Source organism: Acanthisitta chloris, unplaced genomic scaffold, assembly GCF_000695815.1.
Source record: "Acanthisitta chloris isolate BGI_N310 unplaced genomic scaffold, ASM69581v1 scaffold726, whole genome shotgun sequence".
NCBI lineage: Eukaryota > Metazoa > Chordata > Aves > Passeriformes > Acanthisittidae > Acanthisitta > Acanthisitta chloris.
Window position 1 is genome coordinate 37,840 of NW_008676285.1, and position 23,251 is coordinate 61,090.

General features: G+C 37.2%; 1 protein-coding gene across 1 annotated transcript in view; it reads left to right on the forward strand.

The window, feature by feature from the left end:
- ATM (ATM serine/threonine kinase) overlaps positions 1–21,074 on the forward strand; it is a 57,436-nt gene extending 36,362 nt beyond the window's left edge. The window contains 21 exon segments of the mRNA XM_009076056.1: positions 1–90; positions 809–913; positions 1,409–1,528; positions 2,657–2,891; positions 4,176–4,343; positions 6,288–6,407; positions 7,409–7,626; positions 8,333–8,540; positions 9,146–9,259; positions 9,655–9,813; positions 10,994–11,132; positions 11,603–11,685; positions 12,987–13,127; positions 14,305–14,421; positions 15,806–15,955; positions 16,688–16,853; positions 18,113–18,199; positions 18,273–18,387; positions 19,914–19,977; positions 20,623–20,759; positions 20,894–21,074. The exon segment at positions 1–90 is cut by the window's left edge and continues 25 nt beyond it. Of these exon segments, the coding sequence (XP_009074304.1) occupies positions 1–90; positions 809–913; positions 1,409–1,528; positions 2,657–2,891; positions 4,176–4,343; positions 6,288–6,407; positions 7,409–7,626; positions 8,333–8,540; positions 9,146–9,259; positions 9,655–9,813; positions 10,994–11,132; positions 11,603–11,685; positions 12,987–13,127; positions 14,305–14,421; positions 15,806–15,955; positions 16,688–16,853; positions 18,113–18,199; positions 18,273–18,387; positions 19,914–19,977; positions 20,623–20,759; positions 20,894–21,074 (2,917 nt within the window).
- The last annotated feature ends 2,177 nt before the right edge of the window (positions 21,075–23,251 follow it).

The window sequence follows — 23,251 nt, forward strand, 5'->3', positions numbered from 1 at the left end:
TGAAAACACTGAGTGGTGTGCAGAGCTACAGGAGATACGCTACCAGGCAGCATGGAGGAATATGCAGTGGGGCCACATCTCTTCTGTCAAGTAAAGCAACTTACCTTTTTTGATAGTTCCTTAAGTGAAGGGCAATGGTTTCAGATCCCAGCAAAAGAGACAACACTTGTCTATAGTTTCTCTGAAGCAGGTCACATAATCAATTGTAATCACTGGATTGAAAAACAGTATTTTTCACTTAAGACTTGCCTGGTTTGTATGCACATCACTTTGTGCATTTTCCTGGGAAACTGTACACAGGTGATTCTTCTCTTTGATTGTTCCTAACTATGAACTGAAAATTGCCATTTTTGACTCAGGTAGTAGACGTGTTTCAAGTACAAATGAGGGATAGATAGTTTTTAATGTCTAATTTATAAGAAAATGGGGGAAATATTATGCAATAAGCCATGAGAGGTTATCAAAACCTGGATAAGCAAACACTAGTATCGATTCATGGCTACTCCTTCATAGGGAGTAATCTCCTCCCTTATGTACAGCTGGATGCCTGGCAGTAGGCATTTCATATTCCAGACATTTTGACAATTACTGTTTTTCTCTGTTTGCAAAGAACAGCTTGAATTTCTAAAATCCTAAATTAACTTCAAGTGTAAAGGGTTGCATTACTATTTTTGTCACACAAAACAGCAATCCATGCAACTGCAGGAAATGCACTACTAAAAACATTTGTCATAAACATAACATTGACTTCTTTATAGAGATATGTGCTTCTCCTTTTATTTTACGTTGCTTCTGGTTTATTTGTTAGAGATGAAACAGGAAGACCAGGGTACCACGAGTCATTGTATGATGCTCTTCAGTCTTTGCGAGATAAAGAATTCTCTGCTTTCCATGACAGACTTAAGGAGGCCAGGTAAGTATGCAAATGCTCTGCTGTTAGAGAGAGAGAGATGGGGAGATGTCTGTGTTTGTAGCCACAGATTATGTATGAAAGACTGTCATGGGATTTTGTGGGCTTAAATAAAGTCTCATGCATGGAATAAAATCAGTACTGCTGGACTGAAACCTTATTTCTACATTTTTTAACTAAAATTTGCCCTTTGTGCATATATGATTTGTGTGCTAATTCAATGTACATTTTCTGTATTATACATCCCTTTGCAGTCCTCTGAAGTGGATTTCAGTGCTGTCTGCTCTTTAGAGAACAGACATAGCTCTCACATAGGCTTTAGAGTTTATATCTGCTTACTGTGTTTTTATTTGTTGCCAAACTCAATTTTTTTAATTTTAATGGTAATACAAAATAACTCCAAACTGATTAGTTTTGCAGTTTAAATTCTATTCACTGTATGGAAATTGTTGTGGATATTAAAAAATATCATTTACTATTCCTCTGTTCAATCCGTAGAGTGAATGAAGTAGAAGAGCTGTGCAAAGACAGTCTTGAGTCTGTTTATTCGTTATATCCAACCCTTTGTAGACTGCAGCTAATTGGAGAGTTGGAAAATACAGGTCTGCTGTTCTCCAGGTAATTTTTCTGGATCATTTCACACTACTTGCTCAGTTTTCAGGATTTTTAGTGATCAAGTGTACCAAAAAAATGACAATGACCTCAACAAATTTTATTCATGAACATCTCAAACTTCATCTTAAAAATTATAAGGATTTTAGCTTTACTACGTGAAGACAATCTTTAGATTCTCTTTATTTTCAGACTGGATTTATTCACAATCTAGTTTTAAGTATTTGATATTATGCCAGTATTTTATTTCAAATAGTTGTTTCCTTTCCTTTGTGTTGAGTTCCATGGTATACTTCAAGGTAGCAGTCTCCTACTTCAGAGTAGAAGTAACTTACTTCTGAAGTAACTTTCAAGAGAGCTATGGGTATCACCACGGCAATGGAAAATATTTTCAGAGAAGAAATTAGAAGAGTACTCTAGTAACTGAGTCATCCTTTTCTAATTTCTTCTCTGAAAATGTTTTCCATTGCCGTTTTCCATAGCTCTCTTGAAAGTTACTTCAGTTTGAATCACTTTCTTCATGGACCTCTATTACTATCAATATTCTACCTGAATTCTTAACATTGCTTTTGAATCACAGAAAGGTATTTATCTCTGTAGTGCTCTTAACACTGAATTTTCTCAGCTATAGTTATGTTAGATTTGTAGCTTGTAGTCACCCTACAGTCATTTAGGCTATCCAGGACCTTATTGCTATTTGCAGTTAATGAATTGCCTAAGAAAATAATGCATAAAATGACAACCTACAGTGTCACAGTTTAGAATTTATTCTTATATCAATCTATATGTGACCTGTATAAATAAAACGGGAATCTTGGTCTGTAGTCTTTTAAGCAGCCCTGTGTTTGAATGTGATTCCCTTTGCTGATGGACTTTTAACACAAGTTGTTGATGCTTAATCAAGAGTGTTTACAGAGGAGTAGTGCACCTCAGTAGTGTTGAACTTTGTTAAAACTGTAAGGCTGCTGGTTTAGTCTGCATACAGTAATCTTTGTAGGGTTTTATGGACTATTTCTTGGTTATGATCTGTATATTGTGAACTTTCTGAGTAGTTTACTTTTTACTCATCTTGCATTTCACTAATGCTTAGTGAGAATTTGTAACAGGTCTTTTTTCTTTTGGTAACAATTGCAGATCTGTTACTACTCAACAACTAAATGATGTTTATATGAAATGGCAGAGACAGTCCCAGCTTCTCAAGGACAGCGACTTCCATTTCCAGGAACCTATCATGGCTCTGCGCACTGTAATTTTGGAGATCTTACTTGAAAAGGAAAATGAAAATACCAAAAGAGAATGTATTAAAGACATCCTGACCAAACATCTAGTGGAGCTCTCTAGGTTGGCACGAATGGCTAAAAATACACAGGTAACAAATTCCAGGAGAGATTAGGAAGAGATGTTAATTTTTTTACTTTATGAAAGAACTTTATTTTTTAACACTACTAAAGGTTAACTGTATTCTAAGTTTAGTCAGTGAGTCAATTAGTCTGAGGCCTAAAACTATGTAGAACTTATTAATCAATTTATTTATGGGCATGTTTTCTGAAATCTGTTTATAACTGTAAGCTGCTTTATGAGGTAGATAAAATTTCATATTTAGTGAGGAATATTCTTATAGCTCTGTTTCTCATTTTGGTGGAGTTTCACACATCCTGCTTTGACTTGTATCATACTGTTGTAGTGTTCCAGAGAGTCTTTCACTGCAGAAATAACATCATTGCATCTGTATATTTAATGTTGTCTTCAAAGTTTTATACTCTCAAAGCACCATTGCACTGTGTTAAATCTCTGTGAATGACTGAATGGAATTTGCAGTACCAGTGGTTTTTGCAGCTGCCGATGCAGTAATTAAGGTCCAGACTCAGCCTTGGCTTGTTCCAGGTAGTTACTCAACAAAAATTTATAGAGCAACAATATCCTCCAAGAACTTCTGCAGAAAATCGTTTCACCTAAATACATCACCTGGAAAGGTGTTTAACACTTCACTAATGTGAAACTAAATTAAACTTTGATTTCAGAAAGGTTCTAACTCTTTTTATGAATAATGATGAAGTCAACTAGAAGAGCTGTCTTTGATTTCATAAATTTGTAAGCTTTACTCAGTGCTGCTGGAACTGTTTGGGAAAATTACTTCAGATGTTTTTTATCTCATGCCTGCCTGGCCACCAACACTGGCAATGAGTGTCCTGTAAGAGCCTTGACAGAAATTAACTTTTTTCACTATGATTTTTAGTTACAGGAGATGACTGTGGTGGTGCCAATTTTAAAAATTATTTTTCTGTGGTCTGTAAGAATCTATGTAATACATGTAATAATGTAGCAACTAAGCTATAAATCCACTGCTTCAGTAAGTGCTGATTGTAGAATTTCTTTGCTATACACCTCCAATTTAAAATGTTAAACATTGATACATTATTTTAGGGTTTGGGAGGTTTAATTCTGTGGTCTATTTTTGTTGCAAGTCACAATTTTCTGCAAGTATATAGAAAAATAAGTTACTGTCTTTGCTGCAAATAAATTCATGACATTTTATGGGCAGAATATCCTGCACAAGTAAAGCAAACGAAGATAAGAGTCTCAAAATAAAACTGGCTGTGAGATACAGGTATTTCACTTGAAGAATTGTTCATGATTGCTATTTCAATTTCAGCTTCCAGAAAGAGCTATGTTTCAGATCAAACAACACAATCCAACAGGATATGGAGTTTCTGAATGGCAACTAGAAGAAGCTCAAGTTTTCTGGGCTAAAAAGGAAGAGAGTCTTGCACTGAATATACTAAAAACAATGATAAAAAAATTAGATGCAGATTGGTTTCAGGTATGTGCTATATAATGTATAAACTTATGGGAATTAAATTGTTTAAGATCCTATTTCCACTTTTCAAAGATATCCCCTGGGAGAAAATTTAAAGGCTGTCTGCAATATTACTAAATCCGGTTTGTACTCTCAAAATGTCTGAAATCAAAAAAATCTATATCAGAAAATCTTATCAGGCTTTTCGAAGTGAGTCTGTAAGAGTGGCAAATGTAAGAATTCATTATTCATAGTCCACCACTATACCATGTCCCTAAGCACCACATCTACACATCTTTTAAATCCCTTTTAAATGGGGATGGTGAATCCACCACTTTCCAGGGCAGCCTGTTCCAGTGCTTGACAACCCTTTCCATGAGGAAATTTTTCCTAATATCCAATCTAAACCTCCCCTGGCACAACTTGAAACCATTTACTCTTGTCCCATTTCTTGTTACCTGGGAGAAAAAGGCTAACTCTCACCTGGCTACAGCCTCCTTTCAGGCAGTTGTAGAGAGTGATGAGGTCACCCCTGAGCCTTCTTTTCTCCAGACTAAACAATTGCAATTCCCTCAGCCTCTCCTCATAGGATTTGTACTCTGGTCCCTTTGCTGGCTTCGTTGCCCTTCTCTGGACATGATCCAACACCTCAATGTCCTTCTTGTCATGAAGGGCTCAGAACTGAACACAGGATTTGTGCTGAGTGCAGGGGGATGATCACTGCCCTGGTCCTGCTGGCCACACTATTGCTGATACCAGTGAGGATGCCACTGGTCTTCTTGGTCACCTGGGCACACTGCTGGCTCATGTTCATCTGCTGTCAACCAGCACCCCCAGGTCCTTTCCACCAGGGAGCTTTCCAACCATTCTGCCCTGAGCCTGTAGCACAGCATGGGATTGGTGGGATCCAAGTGCAGCACTCAGCACTTGGTCTTGTAGAACCTCATACAATTGGCCTCAGCCCATCAATCCAGCCTGTCCAGATCCCTCTGGATGATGTTTGTTAAAATATGGTCTACAAATACTTGAATGAACTTCATTTTGTGTACTGATGTGGTAAAAATGTCTACATGTCCTTACTTTTATGCATAGCTGTGCTGGCTTTGAGTATTTTTGAAGAGTGAAAAACATTTGTTTCGGATCTGTGTATCATATTAAGTAATACCACTCTTCAGAAAAGCTTGATAATTTTGGGCCAAGTTCTCCGTATGTGTCAGGACAAAATCAAGAGTTATTGCTCCTCTTTTGATTTTCATGATTGCTCAATTAATCAGTTGATGAGGCCCTCCAAACATTTAGTCCTTTTCTCACCTTACAGGGTTATATTTACCCAGTCCACATAAGGAGGATTTATATTTTCACAGCCTATGATATCCTTCAGTATTTCACAGTCAGTGTTGCCATCTTGATCATGTGGTCTTTAATATGTACCATATACTAGAAGTATTTTAACTTGTCCTCCTATACAGTTAAAGCTGAGCTTCCAGTCTGGAGACAGGTCCTTTGGAAACCTGCTGCTCCATCATCTTCTCAGAGCACTTTTAATCAAGTTTCCATGTAGAGATCTGTCTGAAGAACTTAATGATCACACATAGCACAATTCCTGAATGTTATCTGTGGTGTGTACTAAGGTACTTCAGACTAAATGGGGATATTAGAAAATACAATTCTGGAAACATGCTGTGAATTTATTTCATTTTTGTTGTATATTGTCCATGGTTTATTCTGCTTTTCATTGTTCAGACTATCAGGTATCTAGAAATATTATGAATGTGATTTCAGGTTATTGACTGCTGTAGATGTGGATGGTAAATGACTCTGTAGATACATTATGTGTAATAGGCCCCAGTGATTGAATTCTATTCAGGGTTTAAAAGCTTTAGAAATTTCCTACCTCATATGTAGAAGGTATTTTTATTTGATGCCTCCCTCTCTTTAATTTTTTTCTCAAAACTTGCTTTTTCGAAGGTTGAGAATGATCCTCACCTAAAACTGATGTATACAGAGTGTCTGAGACTATGTGGAACCTGGTTAGCAGAAACATGCCTGGAGAACCCTACAGTCATCATGCAGAAATACTTAGAAAAGGTGCATCTGATCTTTGAAATGTGTAGTCTTTGAGACGATGCTGTGCTAAAATATGGGGCTCAAATGCCAAGTAGATTCTTCAATGTAGCATTTATTTTTCTGGATTGAAAATATGGTTTGTTATATTATCATTGCACATTGTATTGTGTAACACTGCAGTCCTATAAAATGTTCAGAATATGGCTTTATAGAATTCACAGTGAAATTTCTGTGTCATATTGGCTTAGAAGTGCAGTGATTGCAACTACTAGTCCAGTTTCTCTTTCCTATACCACTCCATCCCCATCCTTTCCTTCTCAGGACAGATCATTCACTCACTGGGTTTTCACTGTGCCCATTGCATTTGTAACATTTTCATTCTAGGTGCTGGAAAGTCTTGTAGTGTTTCGAAGCACTATAATTTTTTTAAACTCTTGGCCAGTAATATAAGCATTTTTAGTAATATTTATCCACTCTGCATTTCTGTATTTCATGTTAATGTGTGTTACTGTCTACATGCTTTCTTCACTCCGATGATTTGAATCAATGGCCTTCACATATAATTTCCTTTCCTTTTTGGCACTTTTTGGACTGTCTTCCATTTTTTTTCTCAAGTGATATAAGGGCTGTAAAGCTATTGTAAAACTTCATGCCTAGTTACTCTTAAAATTGGTAGTTAAGTGTAGGAGACTCCTGTATGGTCATCAAAGCTGTTTCATACAGGATAATCTTTTTGGCTGTTTGGATTGAAACACTTCTCAAAGATTAAATTCACTTAAGAAATAAATAAAACTTGGTAGGTTTTATTTTGTATGCCTATATATTCCATCCTAGGCAATATTAAGTAACCTGTTTGAACAGATGACCCTGCTCAAGCAGGGAGGGTTGAATGAGATGACCTCCAGTCCTCCTTTCCACCCTCAACCGGCTTGTTTTTCTGTGATAACAAGAGTTTAATGAAGTATTATGCAGCACTATTAATCTGATTATCCATCTTGTCATTACTGTAACGTCCCCTTTAGGCTGTGGAAATTGCTGTGAGCCACAGTGAAAACAGCAGTGATGAGCTGAAGAAGGGAAAGATGAAGGCTTTCCTGTCTTTGGCTCGCTTCTCTGATAATCAGTACCAGCGAATTGAGAACTACATGAAATCCTCAGAGTTTGAAAACAAGCAGACATTGCTGAAGAAGGCCAAGGAGGAGGTTGGCCTCATCAAGGAGCGCAGAGTTCAGACCAATAGGTGAGCATTCCAATGGAGAGGTGTTTGCTGTGGAGCTGTCGAAGGCCCCATCGTTACTAACTCTCTTAGCAAGAGGTACAGCATGGGTCATATCTCTACAGCTAAATTATTCCTTCTCCACGAAACAGTGGCCAAATCCATAGTGCTTGTTGTGAATAGTTTCTGAACTGTGCCTGAATGTGGTCTGTGCTAGATAGTGTGGGCCAAAAGTAAGCCAAGGAGTGTTACAACAGTTAAACAGTTCATGGCTTGGAATTCATGTTTATTCCCTGCATCTGTTCAGTTTATTTGACAAAGAAAACGTTACAGAGTGAAAATAAATGAGCTTGAGATTGTTGTCTACACTTTTAGTAGAATTAATTCTTAATACAGCATTTTTTAGTAAAAGCAATTGTAAGTGAGCAGAAAAGGATGAACTTCAGCTGCTGGAAACTGAAGTCTTTACACAAATGAGCTGTACTGGATATTTGCATTTATTTTTGAGTTTAAATCATTAAAAAGAAGACACAGACTGAAAATTTCCTTAGATCTATGTGGACAAATACAAGCAGTTCTCACAATTCAGTTTCTCTGTTTTTTATTTTACTGTGCTTGTACATACAAACAAGATTAAAAAACGTTAAATTAGTAAGTAAGAGAACTAGGGACTGCTTTGTTGTAAGTTCATTAAGAGATAATTGTTTAAAAATAATATCTGTCCACATAGATACACAGTGAAGGTTCAGCGAGAACTTGAACTGGATGAATGTGCGATACAGGCACTGACTGAGGATCGTAAACGTTTCTTGTGTAAAGCAGTGGAGAACTATATCAGCTGTCTGCTAAGTGGAGAAGAACATGATATGTGGATATTTCGACTCTGTTCCCTATGGCTTGAAAATTCTGGAGTTGACAGAGTCAACGAAATGATGAAGGTATATGTCTGCTCTTTTTTTTCCAATGTTTTGACAATTAAATTATCCATCTTTCTTCTCTTCCTCTTGTGCGTCTACAAGATGAATTATAGTGCTGTGCAGTATGCTTTCCTATGGATCTCCTTAACTTTTCCTTCAAAACTTGCTTGTTTTGGTTGTCCTTGCTTATCAGGTTTTCATCAATGATAGCTGTAATTCTCAATGCATTTGTTTTACACTGATTTATCATTTTAATTTGACAAGTCTATGTGATTAAGCATATCTCGTGATCTTTTACTTTTTTCTCCTGGTTCTTTACATATCTTGGAATCTACCCATCTTCAGCATCCCGAGGTACATTATTCTAGTTCATAGAATAATGTAGTAATGGAATTCACCTAGAAAAGGTGAAAATGTGTGAAAGGGAGAATAGAAAATAGTAATTTTCCTATGAAGGACTTGTAGCATTTGGGTGACACGGGCCAAGATGATGTGATACTCACTGGATTGCCATTTGATCCCACAGCCATGCAAACCCAACATTCCTAGCCCTCACCTGGTATTTGATGATTAGGGGTTTTGTTTGGTGTTAGTGCAGCTCTCTAACTGAGTTTTCTCTACTGCAGAAAAACGCACAGAAGATCCCTTCGTACAAGTTTTTGCCTCTGATGTACCAGCTGGCTGCTCGGATGGGGACTAAGATGATGGGTGGCTTAGGATTTCATGAAGTTCTGAACAATGTAATTTATGCTTTTCTTATCTAAAGATGTCTCGGTTGGGTTAGTAGTGTCTGCTTCTAAAAACATCCACTTCCTTTGTGCAGTTATAGATGAGCGAGTTATGTAGGTGGTGAGGGTGATATGCATGATGCAGAGTCTGTATGGTGTGGGGAGAGGATCTGGGGACTTTTTTCCTTTCTACTTAATTGATTTTCTTGTTGTATAAGAGTAGTTCTGTGCAGCTATAGGAATATGCTTTGAATGTTTTTTTAAATTGTGGAAATACCATCTAAGCATTACTTTTTATTTCTTCTCAGGCACCTTACAAGTTCAAAAGAAGTAATTATGTTAATTAAGTATCTGTTTTTTCTTCTGTACAGTTTTCAATAATGGGATCTTTCTGTTTTTCTTGACAGCTAATATCTAGAATTTCACTGGATCATCCTCATCATACTTTGTTTATAATATTAGCTTTGGCTAATGCTAATGTTGATGAACTCCTCGCAAAACCAGAAGCAACAAGAAGAAATAAGTTAATTAAAAATGCACCAAAAGAAATCTCCCAGCTTGATGTGGTGACTACAAAAAATTCTATTCTATTAATCACATTCAGTCATTTAATTTTGCTTTAAAATGAAGCAAAATGTCGAGGTGTTTTAGTGTAGAGCTCATTAGCTGACTTTAGTTAAGAAATAGTAGGAGGGAAAAAGTACTTTTAATAGTAACCCCCCCTTTCTGCATACGTTGGTAATTATTATTGAAAGAAGTAATTATGGGGTTGAACAAAACATGGTTAACATTTCCTGCCACAAATAGCCCCAATTATTGTAAAGACTTTTTGTCTTTACAATTATTGTAAAGACATACTGTAAAGACATTGTGATAAAAATGTGATTGATGTGTCATTCTGTCAAAGGCAGTTTATATGCAACAGAGACTTGAGTGGGTTTATTGTTAAAAGTACATACTGAATTGAGTCTTTTTTTCTTTGATGATAACATCTGTTCCTTGTAAGTATTTAGCCTTGTGCAGTTTTATCTTTTGTTCCTTTATGTGTTAAAAGCCATAGAGATAGGTAATACCAAACTGTGGCTCTATGTTAATGTTGTTATTGGTTAATTTTTGTTGGAACCTGTCTCTGGAGTCATCTCATGTCTAGATTAGTGCCTCTTCTTTCCTGCATCATTATAGGCCTGGCATAGTTGGTTGTCATTGCCCTCTTACCCCCACACTGATCCATTTTTTCACCACATTTTTGTGTGGATTTTTTTCACCTTTAACTGATTTGTAGCTCTTTTGTGTTCCCACCTTTAGGAGTGGGATTGTGCTAAAGTCAACTCAGTCTCTCAGAGCCAGGCACAGAAGGAATGCGTGGTCAGGCATGAAAGAAGCATACAGGCTTTTTCTTCAGCTGGGAGGAAGTAACACAAGAGGCAGATGGTGGAAGAACATCAAAACCTGCCTGTCCTTTTTCCTGAAGAATTTTTGTGGGGTGTTTTTTGCACTTTGCTGGGACAGATTTGATCCCTTTCCACCCCCAATAATTCTTTACATTACTCATTATCTCTGATTAGGCAGAATTTTGCATCTAATTATTTCTGTTCATATCACAGAGGGCTGTCCATTATTGCCATTTGCTCTGTTTTCATAGGATGTATCTCAGTTGTATTTACTTAACTGCATGTTAGGATGAGTCTTTAATATTACAAGGTGTAGTTTGCAAGATCTGATATCTGTATTCCACTGGGGTTTTAGGACAGAATGGAGGCTGCTAGCACCATCATCAATATTGTAAGGAAAAGGAGAGCTCATATGGTCAGAGACATTGAAGCACTTTGTGATGCTTACATCACATTAGCAAATGTAGATGCTACTCCATGGAAATCTCAAAGAAGTAAGTCTTGGAAAAACTGTTTTAACAGTGAAGATATATTTTATTTTCTCATATAAAAAGTGTATTTCTAAATATTGATATAGTATGTTAAGGGGCTGGAATGGACCTTAGAGATCATCTAGACCCAAGCCTCCCTTCTCTGGGCAGTGACACCACCCACTAGGCCAAGTTGCTCAAGGCTTTATCAACCTGGCTTTAGTTAGAAGAGATGCTGTGTTAGCACTGTGCCTTGTTTTTGATAGACATAGAACCTAGTCTGGATTAAAAGTCATAGTAGTAACTTGCACTGTAAGGTCCAGACTCTGAGTATGAAATTGCAGAAATCTCCACTTGTGCTGTGATCATCTTCATTCTTCAAAACTATGCAGTGAGATTTTGGGTCCCAAAAGCAATGTAAGCTGTTTTTTTTGTCAAGTTTGATCTATGTTTGTAGTTGTGATTTTTAAAATTCTAATTTCTTTTCATTACAGAAGGAATAAATATTCCAGCTGACCAGCCAATTATTAAACTGAAGAACTTGGAGGATGTTGTTGTTCCTACCATGGAAATTAAGGTGACTGAAGTTGAAATAAACATAACACTATAATATCAAACCATAGAATCAGCTTCAAACTTTTGTAATGGCAGTCAGGGCACATCCAGTTCCCATGTTCTTTACAGGTCAGCCTATGGGAGTACTTCATTGTCAGGTGGGAGATGCAGGGCAAGGTGGTTTCCTTAGGCTTGAGAAGACCTTGACCCCATCCTATATTTGCTGGATAGTGGTTTATTGTATGAAGATTACTTTGCCACTGTTACCACTGACTAGTCTTTCATTATCAAAAGGGGTGATGAGCTACCTAAATCACAGAGAGGATTTTGGAGTCTGAACCTCCTAGTTTGTAGGTGCTAGCTCAGAGCCACTTAATGTCCCTAAAGATGTGAGAATTAATAAATATGCCTCTTCTGCTCTTCCTAAATGGCCAACTTGTATGTTTTTATCATTCAGCATAAGTGATTGACTGGATGGGTACATAGGCACTCATTCTTCAATGCCACACACTCTGCTTAGGAAGCTTACCAGTTTCAGGAGCAGAGAGTTGTTTTTTTTGGGCCAGCACCTGAATTTAAATGTTACGAAGCCAGACTTTACTGTGTTGAAGTCCCTCAAGCTATGTGTTCAAAGCTAAAAAAGTCAAGAGACTGCTTTATGCTGTTTGACTTCAGAGGCCAGAAATAACCACCCATGCTAAACAGCAATTGTATGTAGTGCTCCTGTTGGCCTCAGGTGTTGATCTTTTGAGAAAGAGAAAAGAACTCAAGAAAAAAACTCAATTGTTCTTTCTTTACCTTTCTTCTTCTCTGGTACAAACTGTCCAAAACTGTTGCAGGTCTGTGATGTAAACTTCTGGAGCAGTATTTCTTTACAGCTGACTGAGCAGAGTTGCTTTGTGGCACGAGGTCATGGAAGGATGGCTGAAGATACAGATCCTGTAATTTGCAGCAGGTTTAGGATTGTAGATTGGGTCAATTTGCAGCCAAGTGTAAGCTTAATGCCACCCTAGCTGTATGTGAACATTGTCTTGGGACAGTGCTAGTTGAGACAGGGTAACATTGTCTCAGAGCTTGCCAAGTGAAAGTCTTCAGCACCACGTCGTCTCTACCAATGAGGTGAACTAGGAGAAATCCAGAAAAATCCTTTGCTCAGCATATTTTTGTAGCCTTTGTGGGTATTATCCTTGTAGATGGTGGAATGTTCATATTAATATTTAGCATGTAGTCTGGTAGTCAGGTTTGCAAACAACTCTTTACTACTTTCTCTGAATGAAATGGAGGCAATATTTATATTAATTTTAAACTTCTTTATAATTTCAGGTGGATCCCACAGGACAATATGAAAATTTGGTCACAATAAGGTCTTTTAAGCGAGAATTTCGCTTAGCAGGAGGAATGAATTTGCCTAAAATAATAGATTGTGTAGGATCAGATGGTAAAGAAAGGAGGCAGCTGGTTAAGGTAGGTTCTGTCATCTCAGAGACTTGGCATGCTGGAATTTTTGTAAGGTCTCCTGTTAGTTTTCTCATGCATCACTTCTGTACCTGACTGGGTACACTTCAGTGTCAGTTTTCTCAGTTGATGAAGGCTTTAGTAAAGGAAATTGCAAAGTATTAATAAGTAATATAATAATAATATAAATGATAAGTAATAATATTAAATATTTTTGTAATTACTTTTCAGCTGTACATGTAATATCCAGTAGTTTACCTGAGAGCTACCAGATCTGCGACTTGCCTGGTCATGTCTTAACTAGTGACCTGAAGTGTACAGTAAATAAAAGTCATCATCATTTTGTGTTAAATACCTCCTTTTTTCTTTCTTCCCCACATTAAAAAAAATTGCAATTCAAAGGCAATCAAAATCAAGTACACAGAAGCACAAACCTCTAAAAAATGTGTGTATTTCATTTTAAACACAGGTGATTTCATTCTCTCTTTGATTGTAAACATTGAGAAGCTGCTGGGAGAATTCTGTTGAGCTGTTAAGTATAGAGTAGTTTTGAAAGTTTTAAAGAGAAATGTGAAGCACTGGATCTGCATCCAATAATCAGAGCTGCAGTGCCAACTGATGCTGCCTCAGCTTTGTGCTGGGTTGCTAAACATGGTGAATGAAACATCAGTTTTTTCAAAGGCATGTAGGTTGATGGAAACCTTAATGAAATAACATCTGTCAGGGAAAAAAAAAGAAAAAGGTGATGATTTTTGTTAATGATGGTTCAGGTTAAGCAGGTAAACACTATTAGCTAACCAAATACAGAGGGCACAGACTGAAGCTTTGCCAGGGGAGGTTTTGGTTAGATATTAGGAAGAGATTTTTTTTGGAGAGTGATCAGGCATTGGAATGGGCTGCCCAGGGAGGTGGTGGATTCACCATCCCTGGAGGTTTTCAAGATGAGACTGGATGTGGCACTTAGTGCCATGGCCTAGTAACTACGGTAGGGTTGGACTTGATGATCTTTGAGATCTTTTCTAATCTGGTTGATTCTGTGATTCTATGATACATTTTATTGCAGGTGATTATTGTGGAAAACTAACCTGTGTTTTGGGCAGTTTTTTAAAGATTTTTTTTCAGTTGCTGAACAAGAAGGTGGATGCTAAAAAGGGTTTTTTAACTGCTTTTTCTGTTTCTGCTGAAGGGGCGTGATGACCTGAGACAAGATGCTGTCATGCAACAAGTTTTCCAGATGTGCAATACATTGCTCCAGCAAAACACTGAAACACGGAAGAGAAAATTAACTATCCGAAGATACAAGGTAAGCCTGAACAGCTGCAGCAGCACAGCAGTAAAGCATATTTCCCCATTCTCCTCTTTAACCCAAAGACAGTATAAAAGTACATGTATAGCACATAAAAGCACATTATTTATGTGTTATTAAAATAGTCACTGCTCCTTAGGGTATGAAATGAACAATGCAATTATTATAATTTAATTTTTTCCAAATCCTTAAAATAAATTTCTGATGCCCAATATATATTTAAATACTCTTCAAAGGTATAATAAGCTTATAATGTAAAAGTAATTAAGCCATGCACTGTCCTTGAATTGCAGGTTGCTAGTCATGAAACTTGAACATACAAGTTTGTTTATGAATTCTTGTTAATTTGTCTTGCAGTATTCCTTAATTAATAATTAGTTGAATCCAGAAGTCCCATCTAGAGTCCATTCGTGCAGAATTTGAATTGCAGAATTGTTTTTGTTGGAATTGGGAATACAGCAGTAAATTCTTGCTGTGAATGCAGAAAATGTATTTGAACAGGACGTTTCCCTTCTTCCTTTCTGTGTGCTTGGGATGATGATAAAGGCTGTGCAGGTGAACTCTGAATAAGTACTCTCAAAGGATAAAGCTCTTGCCTTTGACAAAGGAGAAATGAGCACTCTGGAAGCTCTAAAGATACTTACCTGAATTGCTGGCAGGGCTTTAAGAATTTGCAGGTGGAGTTAAGTCCACTTAACTCTCAGGTGGAGGTAAAGTCACATTTTTTTAATAATTTTCAATGAAGTCTCATGTTTTCATGTGTGTAAAAATTAATGACAGCAGGGAAAAGGAGAATGGGCATTGCATTATGAGATAAAGAGGCTTTCCTAAGAAAAAGAAAATTGAAGGAAATAGGCAGTAGCTGTTTCTCTGAGGACAGGAGATTGTTCCTTCTGGCCAGTGCTACAGCAATTGAGGTAACTATGACAGCCAGTTATGCAGTGAGCAACTCTGCCTGGGTCAGGAAGCAGACTAAGACATCCTAATATGTTCATGCACCTACCATGTGTTTGTTTGAGGTTTTCCCTCTTATGTGCAATGTGCACAGTGCCTGTGTTACCCCATCCCAGCACAGAGAGCTGCTGTGTCACAGGTCATCCAGAGTTCCAGTGCAAACATGCACATGGAGGAGAATCATTAAGCTGTACTGAACTGTGTAGTAGATGTTCTCTGGGCTAGGCAAAAAAATTCAAGTACTGGGTGGAAAAATTGGAGTGGATTTTTATATGTGTGTATTTAAGATATATATTGTGATCAGCTATATGGTTTGGCCATTTTTGTCTTCTTAAACAAACACAAATGTGCACCCATGCTCTGCAGTGTGCTTGTTCATAGTGTTGTGTGTATAACCCTCCCTGCAGCTGTGGTTTTGTTTTTGCAGGTGGTTCCTCTTTCCCAGAGAAGTGGTGTTCTTGAGTGGTGCTCAGGAACGACTCCCATTGGGGAGTTCCTTGTGAATGCTGATGAAGGAGCTCACAAGAGATACAGGCCAAAAGATTTCTCTGGTTATCAGTGTCATAAAATAATGATGGTGAGTCAAAATAACTTAAAAAAAGCACCACATGAAATATCTGGCTCATAATATTTACTGTGGGAGGGTTGGAATGTACAGAGAATTATATACTATGCCTTTAGTAATGTAATAATGAATATGACCAGTGGCATGGAATTAATAGATACTCAGACTTTTAGTTTAGTTCCACAAACCACCTCACCATAGGTTTAGAAAATTGCACACAGGTGTACCTGTTACTTTATATACCCATGACAGTTCAAGAAATTATGTCCTTTAAAATCTGTCTAGTATTATCAGGATAAAAGTATATTTAATTTTGGCTTTGTGCAGCTTTTGCATGGGTATGACTGAGAATGACTTTCCCACAGTGACATGAATGCATCAGATAAGTGAAGGTATAAGAACAGAGAGTAAAGAAGGGAAGTGTGTGCCAACAAGATGTATTTCCCTGTACATGCCTATAAAATACATACACCTACTGAAAAGAGAAAGAGGAGTGTGGGTTTTTTCCATGTAGCCCATGAGTCATGTATGAAAATAGAATTGTTTAGTAAAACAGATAGATAGGTACATTCATAATTGCTGTAAAACAGGCAGTAATTCATTGCTCAGAAAGGGAAAGGACTGAGAACAGCATTTGGTGGAGGGGAGGGGAACAGAAAGGAGGAATCTGTTTCTCTCAAAGGCAGAGGTAATATCTTTCCAAAGCAGTTAGTTGTGGGTAAAACATTTCTTATGTATTTAAAGGATGCACAAAAGAAACATTCTGAAGAAAAATACAGAATCTTCATGGACATCTGTGAGAATTTTCAACCTGTATTTCGGTATTTCTGCATGGAAAAATTCCTGGATCCAGCTGTGTGGTTTGAAAAACGATTGGCATACACTCGCAGTGTGGCTACATCTTCTATAGGTACTAGATTGGCTTATTTACATTTGCTCTTTTAGATTCCCTAACCAAAGAGCTTACACCATTTCAGAGGTGGTGGTTGTTCTGCTTTTGCCACGTCAGAAGAGACATAGCAGGGGGAACTAAATGCCATCAGGAACACCAGCAATGTTTTTGTAATTAAGATTCTTGATTCATTTCTCCCCAGCTCCTTTCTGCTACAGTAGAAAGATAGAATGAAATTCTTTGTTTCTTGGTTTTATACAGTGGCTTGTACTTTTAGGTTCTAGTAGGGTTTATTTACAGTTTCCACCTGACTGTTTATTTCTGTTGTTTGGCTTTAACATTTATTCATTTCATGTATTAGCCTCAGATGTTTTAACTGAGTTGAAAAGCTTAGTCTTTTACTTTCTTTGGACTTGTGTCATCAACCATGGCTGAAATGGTTATTTAGGCTCTGGCATTTTTCCTTTGACTTTTCTGTCTTAATACAGAAATAGATGTACTTGGATTGTAGATTTTCCTTGGATGGCTCAGTTCTGTGTTGAGTCTCTGGAATACATTTGTTAGTAGATTTGATACACTGCAGTAGATCCTGTTTGAGATGCTAACGTGCTTTATACACTCGCTTTTTTGCTGAAAAAAGTGAAGTAAATCTACAGTTTAGCAGAATTCAGATGAAAGATTGTTTAAGGAACTGCTACTATTATCCATGTACATCAGCTAATAGAAAAGCAGTAACAGGTGTAAATTTCAGGAAGAGAAATGCAGTTTTGAGGTTTTCTACATCTAAGGACAGTAAAGCACTGAAATAGGCATACAGAAAAGATCTTCTCATTTGGAGCAGTGAAGATTTTAAAAACTGACTTAGACAAAAGTCAGTTGTTGGTTGGTTTGTTGGGATTTTTTACTAAAAATAGTAAGAATAACAAGACCTAATTTTATTAATGCACTTACTTTTAATCTTTTTTTTTTGAAAGCTCCAATATTATTTGATAAACCTATTTAGAAAGAAAAATGGGCAAGAAGTCTGTGGAGTAGCTAAAACAATACACATCTGTATGAGAATAACCTTCTTGCAATTGCATTCAGTTAACCTTTTTTTGGATTAGTGGAATGGCATTTGCTCTTTCCTGGGGTAGTATCTATACACAGAAGAAGACATTCTCACTTGGAATTTGTTTGCATCTGTTACAATGATTCTAATAATCATCTCTTTCTTAAGCTTTCTCTGGTTCTTATCCCACACATATATGGTTTCAGCACTTACCTTTTTGTTTCAGTTGGCTACATTCTTGGACTTGGAGACAGACACGTTCAGAATATCTTGATAGATGAACAAACAGCAGAACTAGTGCACATAGATCTGGGTAAGTGGGACAGGCAAGAGAACCCTAATTTTTCTTTAACATTTTTGAAAACACTTATTATCCTTTCATTTAGGGGTTGCTTTTGAGCAAGGTAAAATCCTTCCCACACCAGAGACTGTTCCATTTAGATTAACCAGGGACATTGTGGACGGAATGGGTATCAGTGGCGTGGAAGGAGTCTTCAGAAGGTAAGTGCTCCTGGGCTGTGTATGATTGTTACATGTTAAATAGTTTTGATGCTTGAGAGGAGACTTGGAATTCTGCTGATAATATCCAAACCTAAATGCTGACCTTGAACTCATATGCTCTTATTTATATAACCAATTGCAAATTTGTTATTGTTGCTCAGTGTTTCTAATTCTTCACTAGCTATTCTTCACCCTCTTGAGGAATTCAGGGTGAGCTCAACGTTTCCAAAGGCTCCACAGCTAACCATTGATTCAGACTGATGATTGTTTTTCCCTTCAGAACTATGTATTTCTTCAAGAGCTATAATATACATTCAGAGCTGTTAAATGTCTTTGAACCATTTTGTTTCTTTTTATGTAAGTAATTTGGAGTCTTTTTCCCCTTTTGGATCATATATTTGATATCACTTTGCAAGTGCAAAATATAAATCCCACAATAGGTTTGAATTGCAAAACAGAAAAATCCCAAAGAAGTTGAGTTTCTGTCAACCTACATCCTATCTCCCAAGAGAGCCCTAAGAAGCAGGATACCTCTCTCATTCCAGACTTTGATGATGTTCATGGACACAATCCTTGTAATCCCCAGATTTCATATCTTTAAAAAAGTACATAATGTAAGTGTTGTCTTTCTCATGGCAGCAATTATTATTAGTATGTAGTTCCTAGTACACCTTTGTCCTGTGAAGGAACAGTGACTGTCACTTCTGTTCTAAAAATGATGCTGTTGTATTCACAGTTTCATGTTACTTCTGAAGCTTTTGTCCTGTGATACAGAAAACCATTAATTGTTTGGCTCCAGCTGAAGTAAATACAGTATAAAAGGCACTGGTGCAGATACTGTTCTTGCCTCACCCAGACTGACTTGTAATGAACAGCTCAGGTATAAGTGCATAAACAAGTCTTCTCAGGACTGGGTGTGAACATGGTCAGTTAACTTGAGGGGGAAGGGGTGTTCTCATCCTGAAGTAGACAGGAGGCCTAATCCCCCTTTCACTGGAGTACCTGAACCCTTGGAAAGTTTGGCATTCCCTCCACAACTGTAGTTTACTTGGGAGTGAATGTAGGTAACAAATTCTGTATCTAAAGTCATTGGAGAGATTTCAGAAGTAGCTTAATGTCTGGCTACTGAGACTGCTCATTTCATGTAAAGGAACCCTACCAAGACTCTTCAGTGTGTTGCAGAGCACCTCTGGCACACACATTTTCCTCCAGCCAAGGAATTCTGCCACCATGGCACATCTCAACAGTCAGTGTTAACTCAGGGGTTAGTTCTGTGTATAGAAACATTTCAGACAGTGAAACAGGTCATCCCTTTCTCAGAGAGAATATAATCATCGAACTACCCAGTTTCCTTCTGGTCTTGTGTCTAAATTTCTCTCTTTTTTATCCAAATGGAAATATCAGGGAAGTTACTCTTATGTTAGAAATTATGTTTTAAGTGGAGTACAGATATCCGTTATTTATGTTACAAAAATACCACTTCATCTTACCAAAAAGAACCTAAAATACAGTAAAATATTTTCTAGATGCTGTGAGAAGACAATGGCTGTTATGAGGAATTCTCAAGAAGCTTTGCTGACCATTGTCGAGGTAAGCATTTTTCAATCTTTTGGACAGTAACCTGCTAGAATGTCTTTTGTTTCTCATCTTTGTCTTCACATGCATTACTACACCGAGGATTCATTTAGGGTGTTTTGTACTGAATTTGAATGTAGTGGCATTGGCCAGATTTGTTAATTCATGTAACCTTCAATAAAATTATATCCAGTTTGCATTTTCTATGGGAACTGTTTCCTTCAGGCAGTTTTCCCCCTTCAAATATCTAAATGCTTCTAGCCGTAGCACGACATTCCCAGCATGAGCAGTGCTGATTGAATTAAATCCTCCTTGCATAAGTCACAAAGAGGAGAATGAAACCAAAGCAGTTTGTATTATGCATTAAAAGCTAATGGATCTATTTTGTGCCTAGCAGTGTATTAAAAAATTACCTATTCACTGCTGGTTGGGACTGAATGGCAAAAGTAAGTGAGTGAATACCTGTGAATGATCAGATGCAGTTTTGTTGTTGGATGACTGTCTACTCAGAAACTGAGCCTAGTTCTGTTGGATTTCAAAAAAACCCAACCACCAAACCTCCTAATATTGTGCTTATTATGAGCATTACCAACAGTGCTAGGGCACTGAACTAGCTGTAATTAACAGTTTAAATTAAATAGACATTTATTTACTGTGCAGGTCCTGCTCTATGATCCTCTTTTCGACTGGACCATGAACCCCTTGAAAGCTTTGTATTTGCAGCAGAGGCCAGAGGATGAGGCTGACATGAGCTCTACACTCAGTACTGATCCACAAGAACCTAAAAGAAAAGCCAGGTGCAAGATTTTTTTCTTACTGTCTCCCTACTGCACTGTTGCCTTGCTTTACAGTTTTCTCACTGAATGTTGCTCATGTTGTTCAGGAGCTGCATATAGAGCACCTGTTTTTCTTTTTTTTGTTCTGCCAGCAGTGATGACCAGAGTTTTAACAAAGTGGCTGAGCGTGTTCTGATGAGACTTCAGGAGAAGCTGAAGGGTGTTGAAGAGGGAACAGTGCTCAGTGTGGGAGGACAGGTGAACCTCCTCATACAACAGGCCATGGACCCTAAAAATCTGAGCCGACTCTTTCCTGGATGGAAACCCTGGGTGTGACTGGGAAGGATCCAGCATGCTCTTAGAAGAAACCTATCTTTCATGCAGCAAGTGTCTTAACATTTCAAATTGGTATTTCACAATTGAAATTTATATCAGGAGCAACTATGAAGGCTTATACATATTAGCATTCTGTGGATGGTTTGGGTTTTTTTCAATAACCTTGTACTGGGAAACTGTTTTTTGTACACTCAGGTTCACCGTGCAGTGTAAAACACCAAGCACTGCTTTGATGTGACCTGAAAGGACTTTGCTTGGTCCTACTGGATGCCTTGTATTCTGAAGAATATTCTTCAGGCTTTAAGCCTGAGATTCATTATTTTTATTTATATGTTAAATAGCTGAAGTCTTGTATCTAGTAATTATCTGTGGTAATGAGTATGTAGAATGGATGGTCTGAAAAACAGGAGCTGTGAAATAACTGTTACAGTGCATTTCAAAGGGGGGGTATACTTTAAAATAATACCACAGAGAAACAAAAGAAAGCCATAGGACCTCTTGTTTAATGAACCCAAGGTTTTGGGGTGGGTGTTTTTTTTTTAAAAAACTTAGTTTAATGGACCCTTCTGTATATAGATGTGGACTTAAAGCCAAGTATCGTAAGGCTGCTTTGTTTCCTGTTGTAAATTGAATTTTGTTGGTACTTTATTTTTATGATATTACTCCAATAGTATAAGACAATAAAAAATATTTAGCTTTTGCAGCTCAGATTTCTTTGATAAAATTGACTGACTGTACAATGACTCTTAGCATATCAGAAGTGCCTCTGAAGCAAACACTCTGTATCTGGAATAAACAGCTGTCAAAGACATTCAGGTTGTATTTTGAGCACAAAAGTCTCATCATTCTGATTCCACACAGTTTTACAGAAGACATTGCTCCTTCTTAAAAGTGCCTACTGTAACTGAATAGTCAGTGAATGTGGATAATCAGAGAATCCACTCAACAGTCTCACTGGTATACTGAATGGATCTTCCTGAATCATCTTTATATTTAAAAATACTCTCACATTATCTTAGTTGACATTTTACGCATTTTTACAGCAGTACAACTACAGAACTGCTGTTCTAATCAGCATTTCCTGTATTTTTATTTGTGCAATGTTCCCACAATTTTTATGCTGTATCATTTTATAAGATAATGTTAACATGACAAAGATGAGTCTTCTGTACTACATTTTCATGAAGCTGATCTAAATTTCTGTTGATCCTTGGAACCAAAAGTGCATCCTAGCTTTGTTTGTGGGTAAGAACTATCATCCAGGGATACAGTGATTTATTTGTTCTCTGAAAAGGAAACTTAGCCAACAGAGCACACACTCTTTGTGTGAATTTTAAATGACGCTTAGGAAAGGGATAAAAGTCCTACCAAGCGATGGCAGGTAGGAAAGGACTAAACAAAAAAACCCTGAAAGCATTTTTCTTTTAAAGCAGAGGCTTAAAAAAATCCAGTAGTATATCTGAAAATATTTCTTGTGCTTCTTGTAGAGAAAGTTCTTCTTTAAGCATTTTTGGGGTTGTTTAGTGCCAGAACTCCAAGCTAGTGTATAAATGAAAATTGCTGAAAAGCACTTGGCAGATCCTTCCTTCATGAATTACTGATATACCTCTTGAATATTTTTGTCATGCTGGGCTGCAATTTAATTTTTTTGACTTAGAGCAAATAGTGAAATGCTAATATTAATACAAATGTCTCAGGAAAGTCTTAACTTCAGAGGAAATAATTCTTCTTCTGCAATGCTGTTAACTTGGTGCTCAGTGCTCAGATTTTGAATGTCTGTGCTTTTTCATTGTTCAAGCTGATTGAAACGGAGATAAAAATTCATGTAAGTATTGTAAATATAATAGAGACTATATAGTTACTCAAATATATTTGCTGTATTAGTAAGGTATGGGAGATACACATGGGAGACAAGTTGTCTCTTTAGCATTAGTGTTTTTCTTGGAATCAGTCTTAGTAATTGTAAACATTTATGTTTAGAAAAGATCATTTCTAGGAAAAATGAGCCTGTGATCTACTGTCATGGGGAAGAGTTTTTAAACAGCAGCAAATTTATTTGAAATTAGCTTTTCCTGGTGAAATATCTGTTGGAGAAATGTCCTCAAGAGTATGAACTGTAAAAAAGTTAAGTGTTAGCAGGTAAGCCAATTCAAATTGTATACCTTGACTGAACTTTT